General features: G+C 40.0%; 1 protein-coding gene across 6 annotated transcripts in view; it reads right to left on the bottom strand.

The window, feature by feature from the left end:
* The window catches only part of IDE (insulin degrading enzyme), a 113300-nt gene that overhangs the window by 32971 nt on the left and 58566 nt on the right, over positions 1-21763 (bottom strand). For 5 of the 6 annotated variants that reach the window (XM_090057102.1, XM_090057103.1, XM_090057100.1 and 2 more), the window contains exons 12-16: positions 16672-16774; positions 15622-15744; positions 13754-13836; positions 4946-5090; positions 1331-1441 (exon numbers count right to left, since the gene is read on the bottom strand). In XM_090057102.1, the coding sequence (XP_089913228.1) occupies positions 1331-1441; positions 4946-5090; positions 13754-13836; positions 15622-15744; positions 16672-16774 (565 nt within the window). Of the gene's footprint in view, positions 1-1330; positions 1442-4263; positions 4409-4945; positions 5091-13753; positions 13837-15621; positions 15745-16671; positions 16775-21763 lie in introns of all 6 variants that reach the window. The other variant, XM_090057101.1, reaches the window with a different exon arrangement.

The following is a 21763-nucleotide window of genomic DNA, read 5'->3' as shown; positions in this document are numbered from 1 at the left end:
TCAGTTAGTCTAGTCAGAGGCCAAATATTTTGTGCCAATTCTTAGTTTCATAAGGATCTTCAGCATAGCGTTCTTATGCTAAATCTTCCTTATGTTCCAATAGGTAAATTTGAAATTAATATTTAGTCTTCTGCTATATGATAATGCTTTTTTCTTAATTAAATAAGTTCAGTCCAAATAATTACATTGTGAAATTGGACTACTAGAACTAACTAAGAACTCATAACTATCTTAAAAATCTAACAAATATTTGGTAAAACATATGCTGCGAATATGGGTAACAGGTCACTGATATTCATGCAGTTCTCACTTTCAGAAGTCTGACTACACCTTACAAACTGAATACCCTCTGCTGTAGGTTCTTAATCTGAGAATTACAAGCCCAAGGTAGTCTATAGCACATGGGACTGCAGATCCCCTCTGACATGCTTTTCCATTATGGACATATCAGATTGGAGCACTGACCTTCTGTGTAACAGTGGTAGCCAACCCCTTTCTGGCGGGTGCTCACAAATTAAGCACCAACCCCCGCTAAGTACCATGCTGACCCTCCAGCCCCAGACATACCTGATAGAGTTTGCATCCTGGGAGAGCCAGAATGGAGGCAGAGGAGCTAATAGCCTACAACCACTTGGAGTAGAGCAGGAGCAGGACACTGCTACAGGAGAGATGTCACGACCAAGAGCTGTGTTTACCCTTCCCTGGCAAAACAACTGCTACAGGCTTCTATGATGAACATAGATCCAAAACCTTAATTCAGCTGTGGCTTCAGAACAGGGGAAGAGTTAGCCTGGCTCCTGGTGGTGATACCCGATACCTCGTCTTACAGGAGTGTCGTTCCCCCTCTCTGCTCCAAACAGCCAGAGGCTCCAAGCCACCTGCCTCTTTCTAACACCTCCCTTTACCAAGTGCCAGGACTTATGTGATACACACAGTAGCTGCCCATGACACTTGTGGCACATATGCTGCATACTGGCCACTCCTGCTGTAATATGTAAGCATAAAATGGAATTCTGAGAACCACTGTTCTACTCCTTTATAAATTCAAGTTGAAATCCTGGTTAAACGATAAGATTCCCACTGTATTTTACTTGAATTAAGATTGTAGGGTCAGTTCTTTTAGATTGTATAATGCCCTTTAAAATGCTTGAGGTGAATTCTTGGCCACAGGGAAGTCAAGGACAAAGCTCCCACAAACTTCCATGGGCCCAATGCACCAGGATTTCATCCCATCCTTTGACAGATTTTGCCCTCAACCACAATCATGTTGATATTTCACTTCTAATCCATTTACTCAGTTTTAAAGAGTTACATTTCCCATACAGCTTACCGCTTCTTTGATGATTTCAAATCTTTTCTCATCAATCTCAAAGGTAGCCATTTTCTCAATAATCTTCTTCAACAAGATATGCTGCTTGTCATTATAGCCTTTTACAGAAAGCTATGGAAACAGTGTATAAGGTGCTTTAAAACTTTACAGGTAAAAGAGCAGTTTCTAAACAAAATTAAACATAAAGACAAAATTAATGGGTTCAATGGAATCAGAAAAAAAATCTGATTTATTCTAACATAATCAATTTTATTAATCAAAAGATGCGTATCATTGAAGACAATATACATGTATAGTTATACTAATAGTATTAGAGACAAAGGATAAATATAAAATTCACTGTGGCTTTACTAAATAGATGTTAAGTGGAGCCTGTATGCACTTTTTCTGTTTGTACTGTTTGTATACAGGCTCCACTCAAAGTGTGTTTGAAGAACTCACTATATTTTTTCATTCTAAAGAGAATGTTTCAGAAATAGATATATTTTACTGGAGTAACACTAAACAAATATCATGACAGTAGAGTCACTACAGACACCTACAATGCTAGAAGTAAGTAGGGTAAATCCCATAGAATTAGTCTCAAATTTAATAAGATATGGATACCTTAATACAAAGTCTGGATAAGGACACTCAAGGTAATGTATGGCTATTAGTTACTTAAATTAAAAAGCAGCATCTAGAAAGTACAAAGAATAACTAAACAATTGTTTCATGGTATGAAAGGTACATGTGGTGAGAAACAAGTAGGGGTACACTGATAAAGATTTTTTGGGACAATACCGATAGCCAATTATTGACCAGCCATATCAGCTGATACTGATCTGATTGCTGACATGCAGCCCAGCACCTTGGAGAGCAGTGTCTGGTCAGTAAGTCTGCGGGTGGGGTGGGGAAAGTGTTGGGGGGGCAGACTGAAGACCCTGGGTCGAGGAGAGGAGTGGGCCAGGGGCAACGCTACCCCATCAGAGCAGGGCAGGGAGCAGGACATAGCCGGCGACTCATCCATGAGGCGCAGGGAGGGGGACAGCTCTTGCAGCTGTGTGCACCCTCGGGAGAGGCATAGGGGGCATGTACCCCCCACCAGATCTGTGAACGGGGCAACGGTGGGCTGCTGCTGCACACTCAGGGCCAGGGCTGTTTTCAGTGGTTGCACTAAGGCTGGGCAGGGCAGGGCTGAGTGGGGTCTGAGATGGGATCCCTGCGCCCCCAGGCAGTGGTTCCAGCCACCCTCTTCCAGCCCCCACATGGCCACTGCCACCCGCTCACCCCCTGTTCTGCATGAGGCCACCACCAATGCCCCACTCTTTGCATGCAGCTGGAAACCTGTGCCTCAGGTAACCAGCACAGCGGCATTTTTAGCTTGCCACCACCTTCTGTTTTTCAGTTCAAATCCCTGGCTAACTGGCATGAGTGAGGAGTGGGCCATTCCCCACTCATGCCGGTTAACAGGGATTTGAACTGAAAAATGGGTGTAAATCAGCAAAAACGAAATGACTTAAAAAAAAGAATCAGTAAAAACTGAGAATGTGGAACATTAATTACCAGGGAGAAACACAATCTTTCCAAGAAAAAATAAAATTTAGTAGTTATGAAAACAAAGTCCAGAAAGCAGATTTCTGCTACATAAACATTTTTCCTTTCATGATCACTGAAACACTGAATAATCAACCATATGATCTTGAAGAAACATACATTTACTTTGTTTTTAATGAAGGCACATATAAAGTCATTATATAGTACACTTGTGTTGATCATAAAAAAGTCCTGAGCATTGTAGTATTACAAACATGCTATAAGACTATGTGGTGAATAAATACTGGGTTAAGTACACCATTGATCCTACAAGATTGCAGAGTACCTATTACACATGTCAACATATTCTGTAAGAGTATCTTTAGAGAGAGAGAAAGGTATAAATATCAATTCAGAGTAAATTTAATTTACAGCATGAAACTGTAATGTTCACTTAAATTTTAAGAAAATAAATTTCCAAGATATGAACAAAACCTGCTTATAAAAACAACTTAAAAAACCTAAGAGCAAATAAGCAAAGTTTGCTTTTTAGAAGTAAATTATGAACATTGAAATTAAAATTTCAGCAAGTTTTGAGACTGAAAAACAGTGTATATTTTTTCCCTATCAGAGTAGAACCTACCACAAAACAAGATTTAAGTGGGACAAAATTAGAAAAGATAAAGTCACAGGATCAAATATGTCACCAGCCTTTTTGTTCAAAAAAAATTTAAAGGCAATATACAACACACTTCAACAAACTGTTCTTGAAAGTATTATGTTCTATATGAGAGTTGAATGCCTGCTTATTACAAAAAGATAGTTAATGGGAAGTTTTCAACAGAACTGCACTATAGGTTTGATTATAACTTGCATTAAAGTAAAAAAGAAATTATCAAAAGGAAATATTTTTAAATAGCAATCATCATAATTTTGAATTTTAAAACAGTTGAACAAAAAAAAAAAAATCAACTCCAAATAAAAATTCACAGAAAGCTATTAGTCTGATACACACGTACAAAATCAATTTCAAAGGGTAACTGCTGCAGAAATATATGTACTATACAATCAAGGGAGTTAACACTTACTAAATAAAAGAAAAAGGAAAAAGAAAGCATTTTGGGTTGTATACATCGAACAGGCCATAATGCTTCCAGGTTACTGTGCAAGCAGGTAAATAAATGAATTAGAATGCAAACAGATGCACTGCACACACTTTCACAAAGCATAAATTGTAAACCAGCCATTGCTAATGGTTAGAACACTAGGTTTGGGATTTTTTTTAGTTGTGAGACAGATGCAGGAGGAGAAAAATCCCACAAAACTAATTTATTTAGAAATGCAGAAGTCTAATGTTTCCCCAAGCTCAACTCAACTCTTAAGCCGTCTCATTTCTTCCTGAGTTTTTTCTTACTTACAAGTATTGCATTCATTCCTGATGCAATGCCATAGATCAAACCTGAGAGGCGTGCTGCATATGTATACTCTTTTAAATCATCCTTCAATAACCTGATAAACAGGTATGTCATGTTGCAATGGAGAGGATCAGCATAAATGTAGCGACTAACAAAAAGAAAAACAAAAGAAATGCTTTGATACCTCAAGCAGTGACAATGTAATGGATGAAGAAACATGACTGAAGAGTATGTATATGCAGCCTCATGATCAGTATTTCTTGGAAAGGAAAGTTGAGATGAATCATTAATTAAACAGCGATATTAATTTTTCTTGGTCAGAAAGTCTTTCAGTAGGCATCTGACAAAAAAATGGAAATCTAAACTCAAATTAGGGCCAATCATCCTTCTTAGAAGAAAGAAGGAATCTTAAAGCTAACTAATTCATTGAAGTGATATAAAAAGAAAGAGGAGTAAATTTATTTAATGTGAATGAAAATATTGGACAAGATTCAACTTAAAATTCAAATCATAAGAAAATACATGGTTAGCAGTTAAGTTTAAAAAAAAAGGAGAACAAAACCTTAGACCCACAATGGAAAAAGCCATATTTTAAATAAAAATGCTTCCAACAAATCAATATAAAAATGTTGATGAGTGGAAGTAGATTTTAGGCTCCAAGATTTTCCTTGATTTGGGTACTTACATACATCCCATAGATGGTATTTTGGAGGTCATAGTTCAAGCCAGCTAGTTCTGCTGCATATGCATACTCGTTGAGGGAGTCTTTGAGTAGTTCAAGGTACAAATATGCCATGTTACAATGCAAGGGATCCACGTAAGCAAATGGGCTGGAAAAAAATGTTGAAAGTAAAATATGTGGTTTAATTATTTTTCAGTTCTGTTTGGCCTTTTATGTTTCAACTAAAGGGAACAATATTGAAATATTCTATGTTAAAGGATACCATTCTGAAAGTTTATTACATCCAAAAAACCCTCCCAAAAGCATAAATATCTGATTTTTTATCTATTCTTGTTTTTTTTAAACTTACAGTTCAGTGTTGCCCAATACAAATATATATTCAGGGATTTAGTGATTTAAAAAAACCCAAAACTAATTGGTAAATTAAACCATACTATAATAAGTTTGTCGCAGAAGTCAGAGCCAATCAAGTGCCAAATAAACTTGAACAAACTGTGACTACTACACATTAACTTGAAAACAATTAAATTCTACATGTTAATCAAATTAATGCTTTCATAATATCAGAAAAAGCAGTAGCTGCTTTTAAAAAACATTAACAGTTACTGAACAATATTATGTAAATCACTCCAGAATTCCCGAAGTTCAAAGCAGGAAACACCTAAGGCATTTCCATTTCCAGGGTATGATCATTGCATATGATCTTTTAAGGACAACAATTGTACAGGTATCAACGTGTTATAATAGCTAACCATGTATAGTAACTACCAGACATCTTAAATAGAGTGAGGTAACCCAAAGACTCAAGCCATGTTTCAACAGTTCTGATGTGTGTTGTTAACTAACTACATTTCTTACAGAAGACATTTCTACTCGTCAGAAATAGATTTTAAAAGTACTTACTATATGCATCTGTACGCAGATATATTCATTATCAATGCCACAGGAATAATAAGCATTATCAGAAACAATGTCTTGTCAAAATATTGTTCACTAATCAGATAATATATGTGTTCATATTCACCATGAAGACAACTCATATTTCCACAAGACCGATATGGTTAATACTTAATACAGTGGGAGATCAACCTTTTTTGGCAGACATGCCACAAACAAGTCCTGCACACCACAAGTGCCATTCTGATCCCCTTCCTCTACCCAAACTCCTGCTCTGCTTCCTGCTTGATCTCCCGAGTTGCCTTCTACTTCCTGTCGTACCTGCTATGTGCTGCCTGTTCCCTCCTTATCTGCTGGTGTCACATAGAGGCTGCCTGTGCTACTTGTTGGACTCATGTTGCAATTTGCCACTTCCAGCTTAAAAGATGAACTACAAGAGATTTCTAAGAACTCCTGAAAGGTCTCGGCAAGACCCTGTGCCTTTTTACTAGGTACCAAAGCAAGATGGGAAGAAATGAAAAGTAAAATTTTGTTAGAGAAACAAATTTGCTTCTCCTAGTCTGATACCTAACTTGGTGGCTGCTGTCTACCTACTAAAAAGAGCCTAGCCTTATAAAGTAACCAGAAAAGTTCCATTAGTGTAGAACATAGTGGGGTCAAAGACCTCTAAGTACCTAATACCAGTGTACCCTTATTATTCTACAATATTAACTTCTAATTGAAATTTAAGGCATGGAAAATTATCTACAAATGATTTGGAACCCCCTGCCTTTATTTTTTCCTGGGCGACAGGGCATTCTCAATGAAGGACCCTTTTGGTACTTGTTTCTTCTAGTGATCTTTCAATGCTTAATTTTAACAAGCTTCCAGCCACCAGTATACAACCTTACTTTTTGATCTGGACTTTTAAAACTTTTTGAATGGGAATTTCAAAAGGTGCATAACTGACTTTTCACAGAGGTTGAGTGTCCAACTCAGTGAGAGCTGGGCACCCCTCTCCATAGTTTATAGGGTTTTTGAAAATTCTAACCTAGGTTTTCTTCTCTTTAATTTTAAGCCCAGCTTCCTCTGAAGTGCTACTATTTGATATTTTATGTTGAGGCAATGTATTCAGCTGTGATAGGTAACAATATATGCTTGAGAACAGAAATATATACTATAACTGGTTAAAAATAAATTAGCAGCATGTTTTAACCAGAACGGGCACATCTACACATGTATTAATGTGCTGTAATTACAGTGTGTTAAGTTTAGTACCTGTAATAACAGGTCCTAAATGCACTGTAATCAGTGCTACTGCGCAGTAGTGCTGGAGCATGTTTTTTTAAGTGACACTAATGCACAGTAGATGAATTCTATGTGCATTAGCATGGCTTTCGCTGTGATGCACTAATGCACAGCAGAATTAGTTGACTGCGCTTCTAGCATCTCATGTAGATGCACCCAACCTGGTTAAACAAGTGGTTCTTAACTTCAGGCTCCAGGAACCTCTTAGCAAATGCCAGCTCCTAGCTTTCATTGGTCTGTAGCATGGAAAAAATAATAAAGCAATTCTTCTATTGCAAAGAACTCAGAAAACCCATAACATGTCAGAACGTTTTTAATTTTATGGATTCCTATTTGAAATGCCTGGGTTTATCTTATGAATCAAGTTAATACACCTAGCAGTGCTAACATCATGTGTCACTTCATGGCACCATTGAAAAGATCTCAATGCACCCTGGCTGAGAATCACTAAACCTTGAAAAATCTGAAGCACAGCTAATTCTTTCAACCACCTTAAACAAAAGTTTGAAAAAGATTCCAGAAAGGCATGATTTTATTTTCCTTTTTAAAAAGGCCAGTTACTTTTTAAACTCATAGCTTATATAGGTTAGAAACTATTTAATACCCTTGCAGCATATGGTGAGACCTTAACCTCAATATACCTTTTACATAAGTCTCACATGATGCCTTCATTTGATGGCTTCCAGATTCTCGCATACATGACAGTTTCACAATGTGCTAAACATCCTTGAATTTCCTGCTATCCCATGTCGAGAATTTTGGACATGAGGGAAAGTGCTTGATTACCCTTCCTATTCTTGCTTTTAATTTCATTAACTTGAGATGCTGTTACTATAATTCAGCCAAAAACTATTCCAAAAATCCAAGCTGATTGCCGATTTCTGCTCACGACAGTACTTTCCTACAATGTCAATGGCTGTGCTCCAAACATCAACATCTGATGTAGTATATAGAGTGTTTGATATATTAAGGGAAATCTGATTATCATTTTTTAACCCAGGTTCCATCATATTGTTCTGACAGAAGTTAACTTAACTATAGACCACAACGTGGTCACTTACCACATTTTTTTTTCTAAAGAGCAAGCACATCATTAGAAGAGGTTTATTTGACCAAAAAGCTCTGACCAAAAAGTGTTTTTGGCATTCTGCTCAAAAGACCACAAAAGCCATAGGGCCTTCATTATTCTACTAGGAAAGATTCTGATCCACCACTGTCTCTGATGACAGCAGTTGTGATTAAGCTCAAGAGAGACAAAAGGTCCAAAGAACGGCAGAAATCTGCTTCCTACTTCCATTGAAGATGTGGTAGCCAATCAAACAAACACCTGCTCATACTGATCATATAAAATAGGGAAATTCCTGCCCCGCCCCCCCCCACAAAACTCTGGCTTCCCCTTTCCCCCAAAGGTAAGCTCTTCTAGGTTGGCTGATCTCCTCCAGTGGGCTTTAAACTAGGCTTGTTGGGGGAAGGGGAAGATGAGGGCGGAGGAAGCCTTGGGCCACTAAACCAAGTGTCACCCACAAGAACAGCTTATCCAAGTCAGGCGACGAGCACAAGAAATACCCAGGTAAGAGACACGGACCCGGGTAGCAGTGAGATTAGGGGGCCAGTGCATGCATCTTCAGGAGATCTTAAATGCCTCTACACAAATGCTCATAGTATGGGGAACAAGCAGGAGAAACTTACCCATCTGCTAGCAGACACCAACCCAGACATAGTGGGGCTCACCGAAACATGCTGGGACCCAACACATGACTGGGCGGTGAATATCAAGGGCTATAGGCTGTACAGGAGGGATAGAACAGGGAGGAAAGGTGGCGGCGTGGCGCTTTAAGTCAAGGAGAAATACACAATCTCAATGAGTAGCATGGGGTTAGAGGAGGGGAACACTGCAGTGCTCTGGGTTAGAACACAAGGAAGTCGAGGGGAAAGGGACTTAACGGTGGGAGTCTACTACAGACCTCCCAACCAAGGAGAAGAGCTAGACCGGGAATTCTTAAGTCAGCTCATGGAGGTAGTCAGGTCAAAGGACGTGGTCATCATGGGTGACCTGAACTTTCCAGACATCTGCTGGGAAGAGCAGCCAGCCAGCTCTGACCGCTTACGTAGGTTCCTAGCCGAGATACACGACCTCCATCTAACCCAGGAGGTGCACAGCCCCACCAGGGGAGATGCCTTGTTGGACCTCGTCCTGGCCATGGGCGATGACCTGGTGAGGGGTCTGCGGGTGCTTGACCACCTGGGCGACAGCAATCATTGCCTGCTAGAATTCACCATCCAGAGCAAGGTGGCAAAGGCCTGCAGCAAGGCAGCAGCCCTGGACTTCGGGAGGGTGGATTTCAGTGAGGAAAGGAGAATAGTCGGGGAGGCACTGAGGTCCCAGAGAGGAGGGGATCCAGGTGTCCAAGAAGAGTGGTCGTTCCTTAAGGAGACGATCCTCCAAGCCCAAAGGGAGGTAATCCCAACACGGATCAAAGGGGGCAAGAGGGTGCAAAAGCTCACCAAAAGCATCCACAAACACCTCAAAGCCAAAAAGGAGCCATACACTCAATGGAAGGGAGGGGCCATCACCAGGGAGGACTATACCTCAGTTGCTCGGGGCTGTAGAGGGGCGGTCAGGAAGGCCAAGGCAGAGATGGAACTGGGATTAGCTACCCGGATCACGGACAACAGGAAGTCCTTTTTTTAAATACATAGGGGGTAAAAAGAACATACCGGGTAACGTGGGGCCTCTGCAGGACACGCTAGGAAATCTTGTCATTGCACCAGACAGCAAAGCTAACCTATTTAAAAATTTCTCTGTCTCCATTTTTCTGAGCATGGACCAGGTCACCCCCCACCATCGGGACCCACATAGGACCCAGGGGAGACACACCCAGGCCTACGGTTGGTGAGGACCTAGTCAGGGAACTTCTGGAGGGACTGGACATATTTAAATCAGCAGGTCCTGACAATCTCCACCCCAGAGTGCTGAGAGAATTAGCAGAGGTCATTGCGGGACCCCTGGCATGGCTCTACGAGCACTCGTGGTGCTCTGGTGTGGTGCCGGAGGACTGGAAAGGGGCCAATGTGGTTCCCATTTTCAAGACAGGAAGGATGGAAGACCCAGGAAACTACAGGCCAGTTAGTCTTACCTTGATCCTGGGTAAGCTTTTTGAGAGAATTATCCTGGCGCATGTCCGCGAGGGGCCAGCAGGGGAGATTATGCTTAGGGGCAACCAACATGGGTTCATTAGAGGCAAGTCCTGTCAGACCAACATGGCGGCCTTCTACGACCAGGTCACAAAATCCTTAGAGGCAGGTGTAGCAATGGATGTAGTCTTTCTGGACTTCAGGAAGACCTTCAACACTGTCTCTCACCCTATTCTCATTAAAAAACTTGGAGATGGTGGCACTGACACCTACACAGTCAAAAGGGTCACTAGTTGGCTGGAGGGCCGCACACAGAGAGTGGTGGTGGACAGGTCTTATTCGACCTGGAGGGATGTGGGCAGTGGGGTTCCCCAGGGCTCAGTCCTTGGGCCTGCACTATTCAACTTCTTCATCAGCGACTTGGACAAGGGGGTAAAAAGCACCCTGTTCAAATTCGCAGATGACACTAAGATGTGGGGAGAAGTGGGCACGCTAGAAGGGAGGAATAGGCTACAATTGGACCTAGACAGGTTACAGGGGTGGGCAGATGAGAACAGAATGGGTTTCAACACTGACAAGTGCAAGGTACCGCACCTGGGGTGGAAGATCCAGCAGCATACCTACAGGCTGGGGAATTCCCTTCTCATCAGTGCAGAGGCAGAAAAGGATCTTGGAGTCATCATTGATGCCAAAATGAATGTGGGCCGACAGTGTGGGGACGTGGTCAAGAAGGCCATCTGGAACTTCTCATGCATCCGCAGATGCATCTCAAGCAGGTCCAAGGAGGTGATACTTCCGCCTCTGTGACGCTGGTCAGGCCACATTTGGAGTACTGCATCCAATTCTGGACGCTGCACTTCAGAAGGGATGTGGATAACATGGAGAGGGTCCAGAGGAGGGCCACTCGCATGATCGGGGGCAGCAGGGCAGACTCTACAAGGAGAGGCTAAAGGACCTGAACCTGTTCAGCCTCCACAAGAGAAGGCTGAAGGGGGATCTACTGGCCGTTTACAAACTAGGCAGGGGAGACTAACATGCACTGGGGGAGTCCCTGTTCCACCAAGCACTACCAGGAGTGACAAGGAAGAACAGTCACAAGCTGGCAGAGGGGAGATTCAGATTAGACATCAGGAGGCGCTACTTCACTGTCAGGGTGGCTAGGGTCTGGAACCAACTTCCAAGAGAAGTGGTGCTGGCTTCTACCCTGGGGGTCTTTAAGAGGAGGCTAGATGAACACCTTGCCAGGGTTGTTTAACCGCAGTACTATTTCTTGCCATGGCAGGGGGTCGGATTTGATGATCTGCTAAGGTCCCTTCTGATCCTACCAACTATGAAACTATGGCTCCTCATCTGAGGATCACTGCTACCCAGAGGAGAGGGTTGTCTTAAACAAAGCATTTCAAGTCCTTTGAGCTGTCCCATAAGGATTCAACTACCAAATATTTACAAATACAAGTGGGAAAGTTCACAACCTATTGAAAATACATCCAAGTGAATCCTTTCACCAGTCTACACTGAAATTACTATTTTCCATCTGTTACACATTCAGGTTATGGACAACATCCATCAGAATTCACCTGAAAGCTATTTCATAACTTTTGATGCTGCTGTAATAGATAAACCCTTCATAGAAAGAGTGCCCTTGTTTTGTAGGAGCATCAGATATGGTGGTTTGTGTAATTGATTGTATTTATTAAGGTACCTTCAAAAATAAAGTTATAGACAAGTACTTTTCTGTTTTTTCCCCTGCCTTGACACAGCTTGTCAAAACTTAAGAACCAACTTATCGCAAGACACTTGATATAGAGAGGCTGATCCGTGTTATTGTCTTTCTGTGTTTTGTGGGCACTTCGCTTCTTAGAATAGCTCTACATGACCACTAATTTTGTTCCATAGATGGATATTTTCAGTTGTCAGATATTTACCAGGACGCTGAGGAAACACCTACCATTCTTTCAACAGCACCTGGAAAAGACTTCTACCCGTCTTTCAAGATCAACTGTATCTCTGAGGCTAGAAACAGGCACAAAGATGATGACATCATCAATTTGTTTTTATAGCAGCACAAAGCAAAAGCAAACAGACACCCATACTGATTGCCATGCCACAAATGCCCAAATTTGTGGCCATGACAAAAGGAAGTATTAATTTATGGTGCTCTGTTGTGGCAGATGTCTGTTTGCTTTAAGGTGGGAGAGTGCAAGCAGCCCAGAGCTGCCTGCACCTCTCCAACTGTCCCAGGATCAGGCTCCAGAAGCCCTGGGAGTGCCTGCCTAGGTTCCCCTGTTTGCAAAGGTATGCCCTGGGAATCCCTAGGCACATGCATCACAATGGTACCCCAACTCAAGGCATGCCTCTGCAAATGGAGGACATCTGGGCTCTCTGTTTTCAGGTGTCTACTTCAAGAATCCCACAGTGGGGGTTCCGTTTGCAATTGTTCCATGGGACTTGGCCCCTGAAACCCAGGAATGGCAGGGGCCCAACTCTACAGAACAACAGTTAACAACTAATACTGTAAAAAATATAAATTGGCTGTTTCTAGCCTGAGTGACTATGACATTTCCTTTCCAGTTTTTCAAGAATGTTAAAATTAGTCCTAAGGACAAATAAGGAGAGGTTCTGAAATATTTTACATATTCTGTAGCCCTATATGGAACCACTGCCACATAACATTCACAGCCGATAATCATTTAATTCTAGTGCTTGATTTTTATTGCTTCAAATGAAAAATCTAGAACTAAGATGACAGTTTTCTATGTTCCCAGCTCTATCTTCAGAAAACTCTACCTAGAAGTGTCTGTTTTCACCATTTCTTACATTTGTCACATTTTTGAGTGTGACAATTCTTTATGAAAAATAAAATTCAAGACCTGATTTAACTTCTCTGTGAGAGCTACCACACATCTTGATTTGAGAATCATAATCTCCTGATATTAAAGAATCCCGAATCCCATTCCCATTCTCTGTTTTTATGAAGAGGTTACTCATAAAAAGAAAGTTACTTTTTGCAAGATTAATCACAACCCAAAGCCTAGAATAATAATTAAATCTCATGTAGGCACACATGAGAAAAGCTAAAACAGAACCTGCTCTTATTTGTGAGTACATAGGCCCACCCTGACATAATGTTTAACATAGAAAACAATATCTTTAAGCAACACTGTAACATTTTAAAATTTAAAATGCTGAATTGCAATTCAGTAATAGGAGCTTTGGACAGATGCATTTCAGGGATAGCAAATAATAAGTTAAAATGAACTGTTTTAAAGATTAATGTAAGTATTTAATATTATTAATCTCTTATCACTATAGCTCATGAACTCCCAACTTCTTGTTTGATGTGTCACCTTTCCACATGTTTGTGTTATGGTATATTACCAAAACAGAATCAACTTTTGAAAGTACCAATGCATACAAGAAAGTTTTTGTCACCTAGACACAGATTTCCAAGAAAGAAAATTTTTGGAGTTCAATACTCAATATACTGCATACCTGAAAAACTCAAAGTTGAGACAAGCTTTTGGCAAGAAAAATTTGTCATCCTGCTTGAACCACAGTTTGCTCATGGCAGTGTCCTGCATTAAGAAAAGGAAGGTTTATTTGTGTTTTTTAAGCCATTTGACTTTTTAAATACAATATACTATATTCCACTGCTTCTATTCTGTTGAATTTTTCCCCCTAAACTTGAGTAAGTCAAGCGTGCATTTGTTTTTATCCATCTATCCTTCCCATCTCTAGCAACAGTCTCTATCTATTCTGACAGCTTTATACCAGGTAAAAGGGCTGATGCAAAGGAAAGCATTAGCTTGTTTTTTCAAGCTATTTCTTGTTGCTAATATACTTGCAATGTTAGAAGTCATCCAAGGAGGATACAGATAGAGAGTACCGTATAGGTGGGCCCATCACAGGCACATGAACAATTTTATTAACTTGCTCTTCAGTTTATAATGTTGATATCAGCACCACCATGTAAGTTATGAGCAAAGCAATACACATGTCCAATTGTTTTTTAACATACAAAAAGTAAGTTCTGTCCCAATAAGCTATCCTCCTATATATAGTGCTCTCCTCACACTGTAATATTAATTTTTAACATGACTGATTTCTAGCATAACAGAATTTTTCGTTGTATTATTTTTGCTGCTAGTATACAGACTTATCACCAATAAATTCTCTCAATTCAGGGAGAGAATAATAAATTGAAACAAATGTGTTCATTTGTTATTTCTAGAAGCTTTTTCAAACTCCCTTTGTTTAAAAAAAAACCCTAATGTGGATAAAAACCCTAAAAAGAGAGTGAAATTTCCAGAGCTGTTGTTTCCCAAACTATAGCTCATGAGCAGGTTATCATACAGTACTTCATAGGGGCATGCTGGTTTCAATATAATTTAAACTGTTTTGTTTGTTTGTTTGTTTAAATTGAGCCTCACTTTTGTTCTTGTGGGACTTTAAAAAAAAAAAAAGAATTGCCTAATATTTTTATTTAAGTTGTGTGCCTACTACCGTCAGCTCTGTTGTTCTAGTACAGAAAAGGATTTAAGTCTATCCTTGCTCATGAAAATACTTAAGCACATGCTTAACTGCCTTCCTAAGTACGGATACTTTTCAGAACTCAAGTTTAAGTTACCTTTATAATTTCAATGTGTGTAGAATAGCAGAAGTATGTAAGAAGGCTGGAAATAAATCTCAGATCTTCTACACATGTCTGAACATATGTGTTATTGTAGCTGCAACAGGGCAGAAAATTGTAGGTGTGTCCTACAGTTCACTCTGAAAAGCTTATCAGTTTTTAAGAGAAAAATATTCCTGACTTTGAATAGCTTAAAAACAATTTTCAGATATTCAGAAATGTTCAACTTTGCTTGAAATGTGAGGGTCTGTGTTTCCTGCTTCCAAGAGAGTAGCATGTGCAAGTGTTTTTGCTTGAAACTGCAAACTCTTTTCATATACAGCTTCAAAAGAACAATCTTTTCTACTCTGACTTGCCAAGAAAAGCTCAAAAAATAATAGAGCAGCAGTTGCCCTTCTGTTGAATAGATCAAGAGGTCTCAATATTATTTCTATCAATTGTTCACACCCATTCAAAAAGGACAAAGAAATGGTTCAAGCTGTTTGCAGACCCATTTTCAAAAGGAGCCTGAAGAAAGAGTCCGAAGTTCAGCTAGAACTGACTGATTTCATTACTTTCTCGCTTGCTGGTAAAGAAGTCTTTTCTTTAAGAAAAAGAAACTTAAATACCTTTATACTTATGAAATTCTATGGGTGACTGGTTAATCTATACCCTTTTAAAGCTTTTAACACAGTATAAAGTTAACCTTCTAGTAGGCTAGCTGGCTGACAGAACTAATATAGATACTTACCTTGATAAGGGCTGGGTAAGGTGCTGCATCTTTTTCAAGTGGCAAAATCTCAAAATTAGTAGGAATAAATTCATTTTTCATTGGAAGCTTGAATTTTCCATTTAGGTCAGCATTTTGCCATTTCTGGATAAATTATTTGAACAATATGGATTAGGCAAATTTCTGTCTAAACAATTTTTACATAATTAATTTTGTAGTTATGTAACAAAAATACTCTAGTAGCTTTTTATATATAGTAGATATGCCAACAAAGCAAACTCTGCACTGGGGAAGGAAGTGAGAAGTAGACACAAAATAGGACCATTGAGAATAAGGGAAACAAGGGTAGAAAATAATCAGATGGAGACATGTGGGACAGGGAAATCAGCATCTCTGCCTCCAACCACTTCAGCTCTTTTGCACCAACATATTTTTGGCTAAATAAAAGCACACTAAACACATGCAGAAATGTTTTCAGCTTTGGTTTCATTTTCTTAATTTAAAATATTTTTAAAATATTTTAAAAATATTTTTAAAATATTTTAAAAATATTTTTAAAATAAAAGATGAAAAACCCTGGTCTGTCTGTCTGTGTCTAATAGGTGGCAAATCTATTATTGACTTCTGTAAGAAGAGAATTTCACCCAAAAAGTCTTATAAGGTGGCCAATCCTATGCCACTGAAATCAGTGAGAATTTTATCATTACCTGAAAAGGAGTAAGATCAGGTCAATAAATGTCAAATTTATTAGCATTTTTTTTAAACATGCCCTGCATATTAAAACTGCTCTTACAATGACAAATGTACAAGATATCATTCATTTCAATCTCTTTTACTTTAGAAACAATCCTATAATAATGTTCTATTTTGTAGTATGTAATAAAAGTTCTTTAAACATAAATTGTGATCTAATCTCAGTTTGATACTAGTAGAGTCATAGTAGCTAACCATCATTACTAACTAGTTTTATGTGGCAATTCCTCCTTTGCACTGAAGGAGAAATTAAGTACACAGTTATTCACAATTCTTTTCACATTCACATATAGAACAATGTTACGTGTTTTCACATACCTTGATGACTTCATCAGAAACTGCTTCTTGCTTGTATTGAGTTCCATACCACTGTTCTGTGCGATCAGTTTTTCCTTCAAAAGATTTGGAAACTATTGCAACCCTAAAAATAAACAAGACAAAACTCTTTGGCATCAAACCGCTTTACAAACAGATAAACAAACACTATCTGAAAGTGGTCATTTCATTTGTCATTGAAATACGGATCTCGTGTATACAAATCAAGAGCTGTTTAACAGTATATAGTGTCTATTTCCTGAGTGAAGAATATAATTCAAACAAATTGCAAGGAAGATTTATATAGACAGTATGCAAAGATTGATGTTATATGTAATCTCACAGATAATTTCTGATTTTTTGAAATGCTACCCTTTTAGAATTCATATTAAGGTGTTCTCAGCAATAATCCTAGAGCACTGGTATAAAACCTATAAAAACAATTACTTAATTTTTCTTGGTACCCATCTCAGAGTTGAAAACATTATTGTATTTATTACTCAATTCTAAGATGAAGTTCCCCACTCCATTTAACAAGAGGGGAAGCCCCTCATCTTAGAACTGAGTACAAGGGTGGTTGGGGCAGGGAAGGCAGTTGCTGTGGTTCAGGCTCCAGCCCCTACCCAGGGTCAGGGCCCTAGCTTCAGCTGCTGTCTTGTCTCCCATCCCTTCCCTATCATCTGCACCCTGCCATCTCTCCTCTGCAGCTTCTTATCCCCATTTGCCCCACCCTCCACATGAAGCCTCTGCTCCCTTGCCTGCCCCACTCTCTTCTATCCCTTTTTACCCTTGCTCTGTACCAACAGACTCTGTGCACACTGCAACCTGATGCACTGAGTACCCCAGCCTAACCATGTAGTGCTGCCCATAGGCATAGCTGTATGGGACTGTGCTCAAGCTGTACTCATTGCCCCAAGCCAGAAAATGGATGCAGCCTGCCTGCTCAGAACAGAGGCTGGGAGGGGGAGAGAAGGGAGTACAGGCAGAAGGAGCAGGTGGGTACATACAAGCAGGTGGGCAAGCTGCTTGACCTCCCCATACCATCTTCCTCTTCACTACCTGCCCCTCTCTGCAGCAGTGGGAGGGATGAATTAAAAGACAACCCTCCAATAAGATTCTACACATGGAAAATTACTGCACATTTATAATTGTTCTATGTACAGAATCTAATTATTGGTGAAAAGTTCTTAAACTCAGGGTCATCTTAGATTTGAGTAAATATGATAATTAGATTACTAGTTATATATCCAAATTTTATCCAAGACCTATTGTTTATAGCACAGATTTATGTTATGTTCATAGAAACCAATCCATGCACACAAGCTTCCATGTTAACTGCTCTTTATTAAACGACTGTTATGAATAGTGAAGGTAATTTTTTTAGTATTTTATAATCAAGGCACAACCAATTAGGAGGTATACGAAGTTATGAAGACAGGGGAAATCTAGTAGAAAAGAATAATTAATAAGGGTGCACCAATAGAGATTTTTGGGGCTGATCCCAATAGCCAATATTTAAGGAGGCATATCGGCCAATACCAATCTAACTTCCAATACAGCTGCTTCCCCTGGTAAGTTTGGTGTGGTGGAAGGGGAGGAAAGGAATGTGTGTGTGTGTGTGGGGGGTGGGAATGGGATGGCGACCAATGTCCCCTGCAGTGAGGGAAGGGGCAAGGGCCGGCTAGGCTGTGTGGGAGCTTGGGTCAGCCCAGAACAATGGCTGCTGCGGAGGGTTCCCATTCCTTGCCTGGTATGCCCTGGCACTCCCTGCTGGCCCAGAAACAGGCATGGAGAGGAAGAATTTCTCCTGCCACCAACAGTGTAGTGTCCTAGGCTGAGCCTGGCCCCTGTACAGCCCAGCTAGAGTGGTCAGAAGCAGCTCTGGAGCATCCTCCAATCCCTGAGACAGTGGGTACAGAAGCAGCAGCGGGGACAGGGAAGAGAGGGAGGGGAGGAGACAAGCCTGAGCATGAGGAGGCAAAGGGGTGGGGGAATTTTTATCTGCTTTAGGGACTTAGCGCCCAACTGCTGCTGCTGTGGGTGGTATTAGATCTTTCTTGTAGTTCTGACACCAGCAGACATTAGGACAGTTTGTTCACCTGAGAAAAATGTGTTTGAAGCTGTATCTTTAGCAGAAATAAGAAATGCTTAGAAGAGATAACTACATAGTTGGTCCAATTAAACGTTAGCAACCTAAGAAATCCTTGTCCCTTGTATAATTTTTGGACCAACTTGACTGCGACATCACTTTTACACTAACTAACATTAACATGATTCTGTTCATTAAGAGGGTCCTAATATTTGGATATCTAGTTGCATAACAAGAGCTATACTGAGCTAGCAACAATGTTGTTTTCTGTGAATGCTGAATAAAATAGAATGCAGAGAGCACTGAATTTATCAGAACGCATTCTCACAGATCACAAAACATGAAACCTGCCAGTTACAACAGCACTTAAAGTGCTCCTGCTAACGCTGGTAAATCCATGTTATTATTCTCTTGAATTCTGAGCAGCAGGCTTTCGTGTTCTATTGTTTAAGGACTGGATTTATCCAGTTCAGCTATACTGCAATTTGTGCGTTTAAATAGATTTATTTAATCCTTAGCAGTATAGCTGTGTTTCATTTATTTCATGTATTTAAGTACATATTTATATGTGTATTTAAGACGGACATCTAGCTTGCTTACATTCTATCTATAAAAAAAACAAACCAAAAAAAAGCAGAATAAAAGCACCCTGTTTTTCAAGCAGTATGTCTCGCTTAGTGATATTGTAACCCAGGGATGGGCAATTATTTCCACTGGAGGGCATTTAGCGAGTTTTGGTGAACTGCTGAGGGCCACAAGGGCAGCCCTACCCTTTGACAGGTACCCTGGTCACAATCTTGGGACTGGAAGTTCTACCCCTAACTCCTGACCTTTGCCACTGGAAGTCCCTCCCCCTACCCCTGGAAGTACTCCTTTTGGGAAAGGGATTTGCCATCTTGGAACCAGGAAAAAAATTATATTATAAAAATCAAAGACTGACAATAGCATATTTTAATTTTATTTTTAAAAGTATTTGTCTCCCAATTTGTGTGTTTGTGTTGTGTATACAGAAGTGATCACATAATAGTTCAAAATGAAGTCTTACTCTTGTATATTGTGGGGGGTATGGGGTTTGTGGGGGACTGTGGGTGTTTGTGGGGCAAAGGTGGGAGCACAGCGCATGCTGCTCCCATGGGAGTGAGAGGGGCTCAGCCTCATGCAAGCAAAGCAGGGGCAGCCTGGGGCCAGGCCAGATACAGTGAACTGCTAGGCACTCGCCCACAGGCTAGATGAAATCACCTGGCAGGTCAGATTCAGCCTGCGGGCCATATTTTGCCCACCCCTGTTGTAACCAAACAGGGGAAACTGTCTGGAAACTGCAGCAGAATGCAACAGACTACTTTCTGACATGGATGGGTCAAGAGCACATAACTTTAATCCTCTGGCATTTGCACTGGCATTCAGTAACTTTCTGGGCACAATTCAAGGTTTTGGACTTGACCTAAGGCCCTAAACAGTCTAGGCCCTACATACAAATGGACTGCCTTCTCCCCTTGTTTGGAAAGATGGCATACAAATTGCACAAATAAGTAAATAAATAAATACTGTATAGTGAAGCATCTCTCTGGATTGCTCTGTCATTTATGCTAGCATTGCTTAAAACAGGTCTCTTAAACTTTCACCAAAATGATAACTTGTGGCAGCAAATTCCACAAATCATGAAGTAGTTCCTTGTCTGAAGTTTTCAAGTGTGCTGACTTTCAGTTTCATTAAAAGTCTGCCTTGTTCTGCCTATGGCTGGAGAGTATAAACAGAAATATCCATTTACCATCTATCCTGGATCCATTATTTTGCTTATATCTTATGCCCTCTAATTATACATGTATTATTTTCCAGTGGTAATATAAATAACACTTAAGCCAGGATGGAAATTAGGAGAAGGGAGCAGACAGACATGTTGGGGGTACTATGGCAGAAAGCATCTTTCAGCAGCTACTTATAAAGCTGAAATCCTGAATTCTCTAAAATCACCAGCAAGTCACATGAATACCATATTTACTTGAACCTAAGTCAACCCGGGGGGGGGGGGGGGGGCACTTCTAGCCTATAGCATCTAATTGCCTGCCTCTACAGTCAGCTCACTCCATGCAGTGCTCCCTTGACTGGCAAGCAGGTGTTTTTCTCTTCCTTAATGGCCACCCCCCAGCCTAGGTAACAGGGTTTCCCTGATGCCTTCTCCTGTACACCTACCCACTATTCAGCTGCCTGGACTCTATCTGCTGCAAGTTTTTCCCTGTTACTTTAAGGAGTGCTAGTATCCCTGTCACATTGAGCATAATCTTTCAGCTCTAATGAAGAGCATCTAAAAACAATTCCAAACCCTAAACAATTCAAAATAATTACCCACTGCAACAGATCAACTTGATTCATTTCTCTAAAAATTTTATATAGATTTTTTAAAAGGATATCAGTGCAAAAAAAAGGAAGCCCAAACTGCCCTAAACAAATTGCAACCATACCCAGTTACAAATATATTCTATTAAAATTTTTAAAAGAAAATAACTATTTGGGAAATTTAGAGCATGTCACAGTAAAAGATCACCTACATGTAGGGGAAAATGTTTATAATTCATTTCAGAATGTATGTTAATTAGATAATTCCAGTTCCCAACACCTTTGCAACTGTATTACACTTTTAGTAATACTTATACTACTGTGTCCACTTCAAGCAGTTTGGCTTGTGTTCTAATCAGTGCAATGCACGGAGTATATTTTCCACAGAAAATTCCAAAATGACACTCACGTTTCCTAATAGTATCAGCTCAGGATAAACCAAAGACTCTTGAAGTTCACAAAGTATGCCATACATTTCGAACCATTTATAAAACAGAACACTGGCAGCCAGCACACACAATTAAAAAAAAATCATCTGCAAGGAACTATTCTTCATTTAGAATATAGACTTATTATACACCTGAGATCAAAGTTTAAGCTATGAAAAAAAAAGACGTATTGTTATTAGAGGTGCACCGATATGTCAGTCCAATATCAGATTGGTACGGATAT

The sequence above is a fragment of the Crocodylus siamensis genome, chromosome 7 (assembly GCF_052110815.1).
Source record: "Crocodylus siamensis isolate JL-2025a chromosome 7, ASM5211081v1, whole genome shotgun sequence".
Lineage (NCBI taxonomy): Eukaryota > Metazoa > Chordata > Crocodylia > Crocodylidae > Crocodylus > Crocodylus siamensis.
Note: the sequence above shows the minus strand (reverse complement) of the source record. Positions and strands in the feature narration are given on the sequence as shown.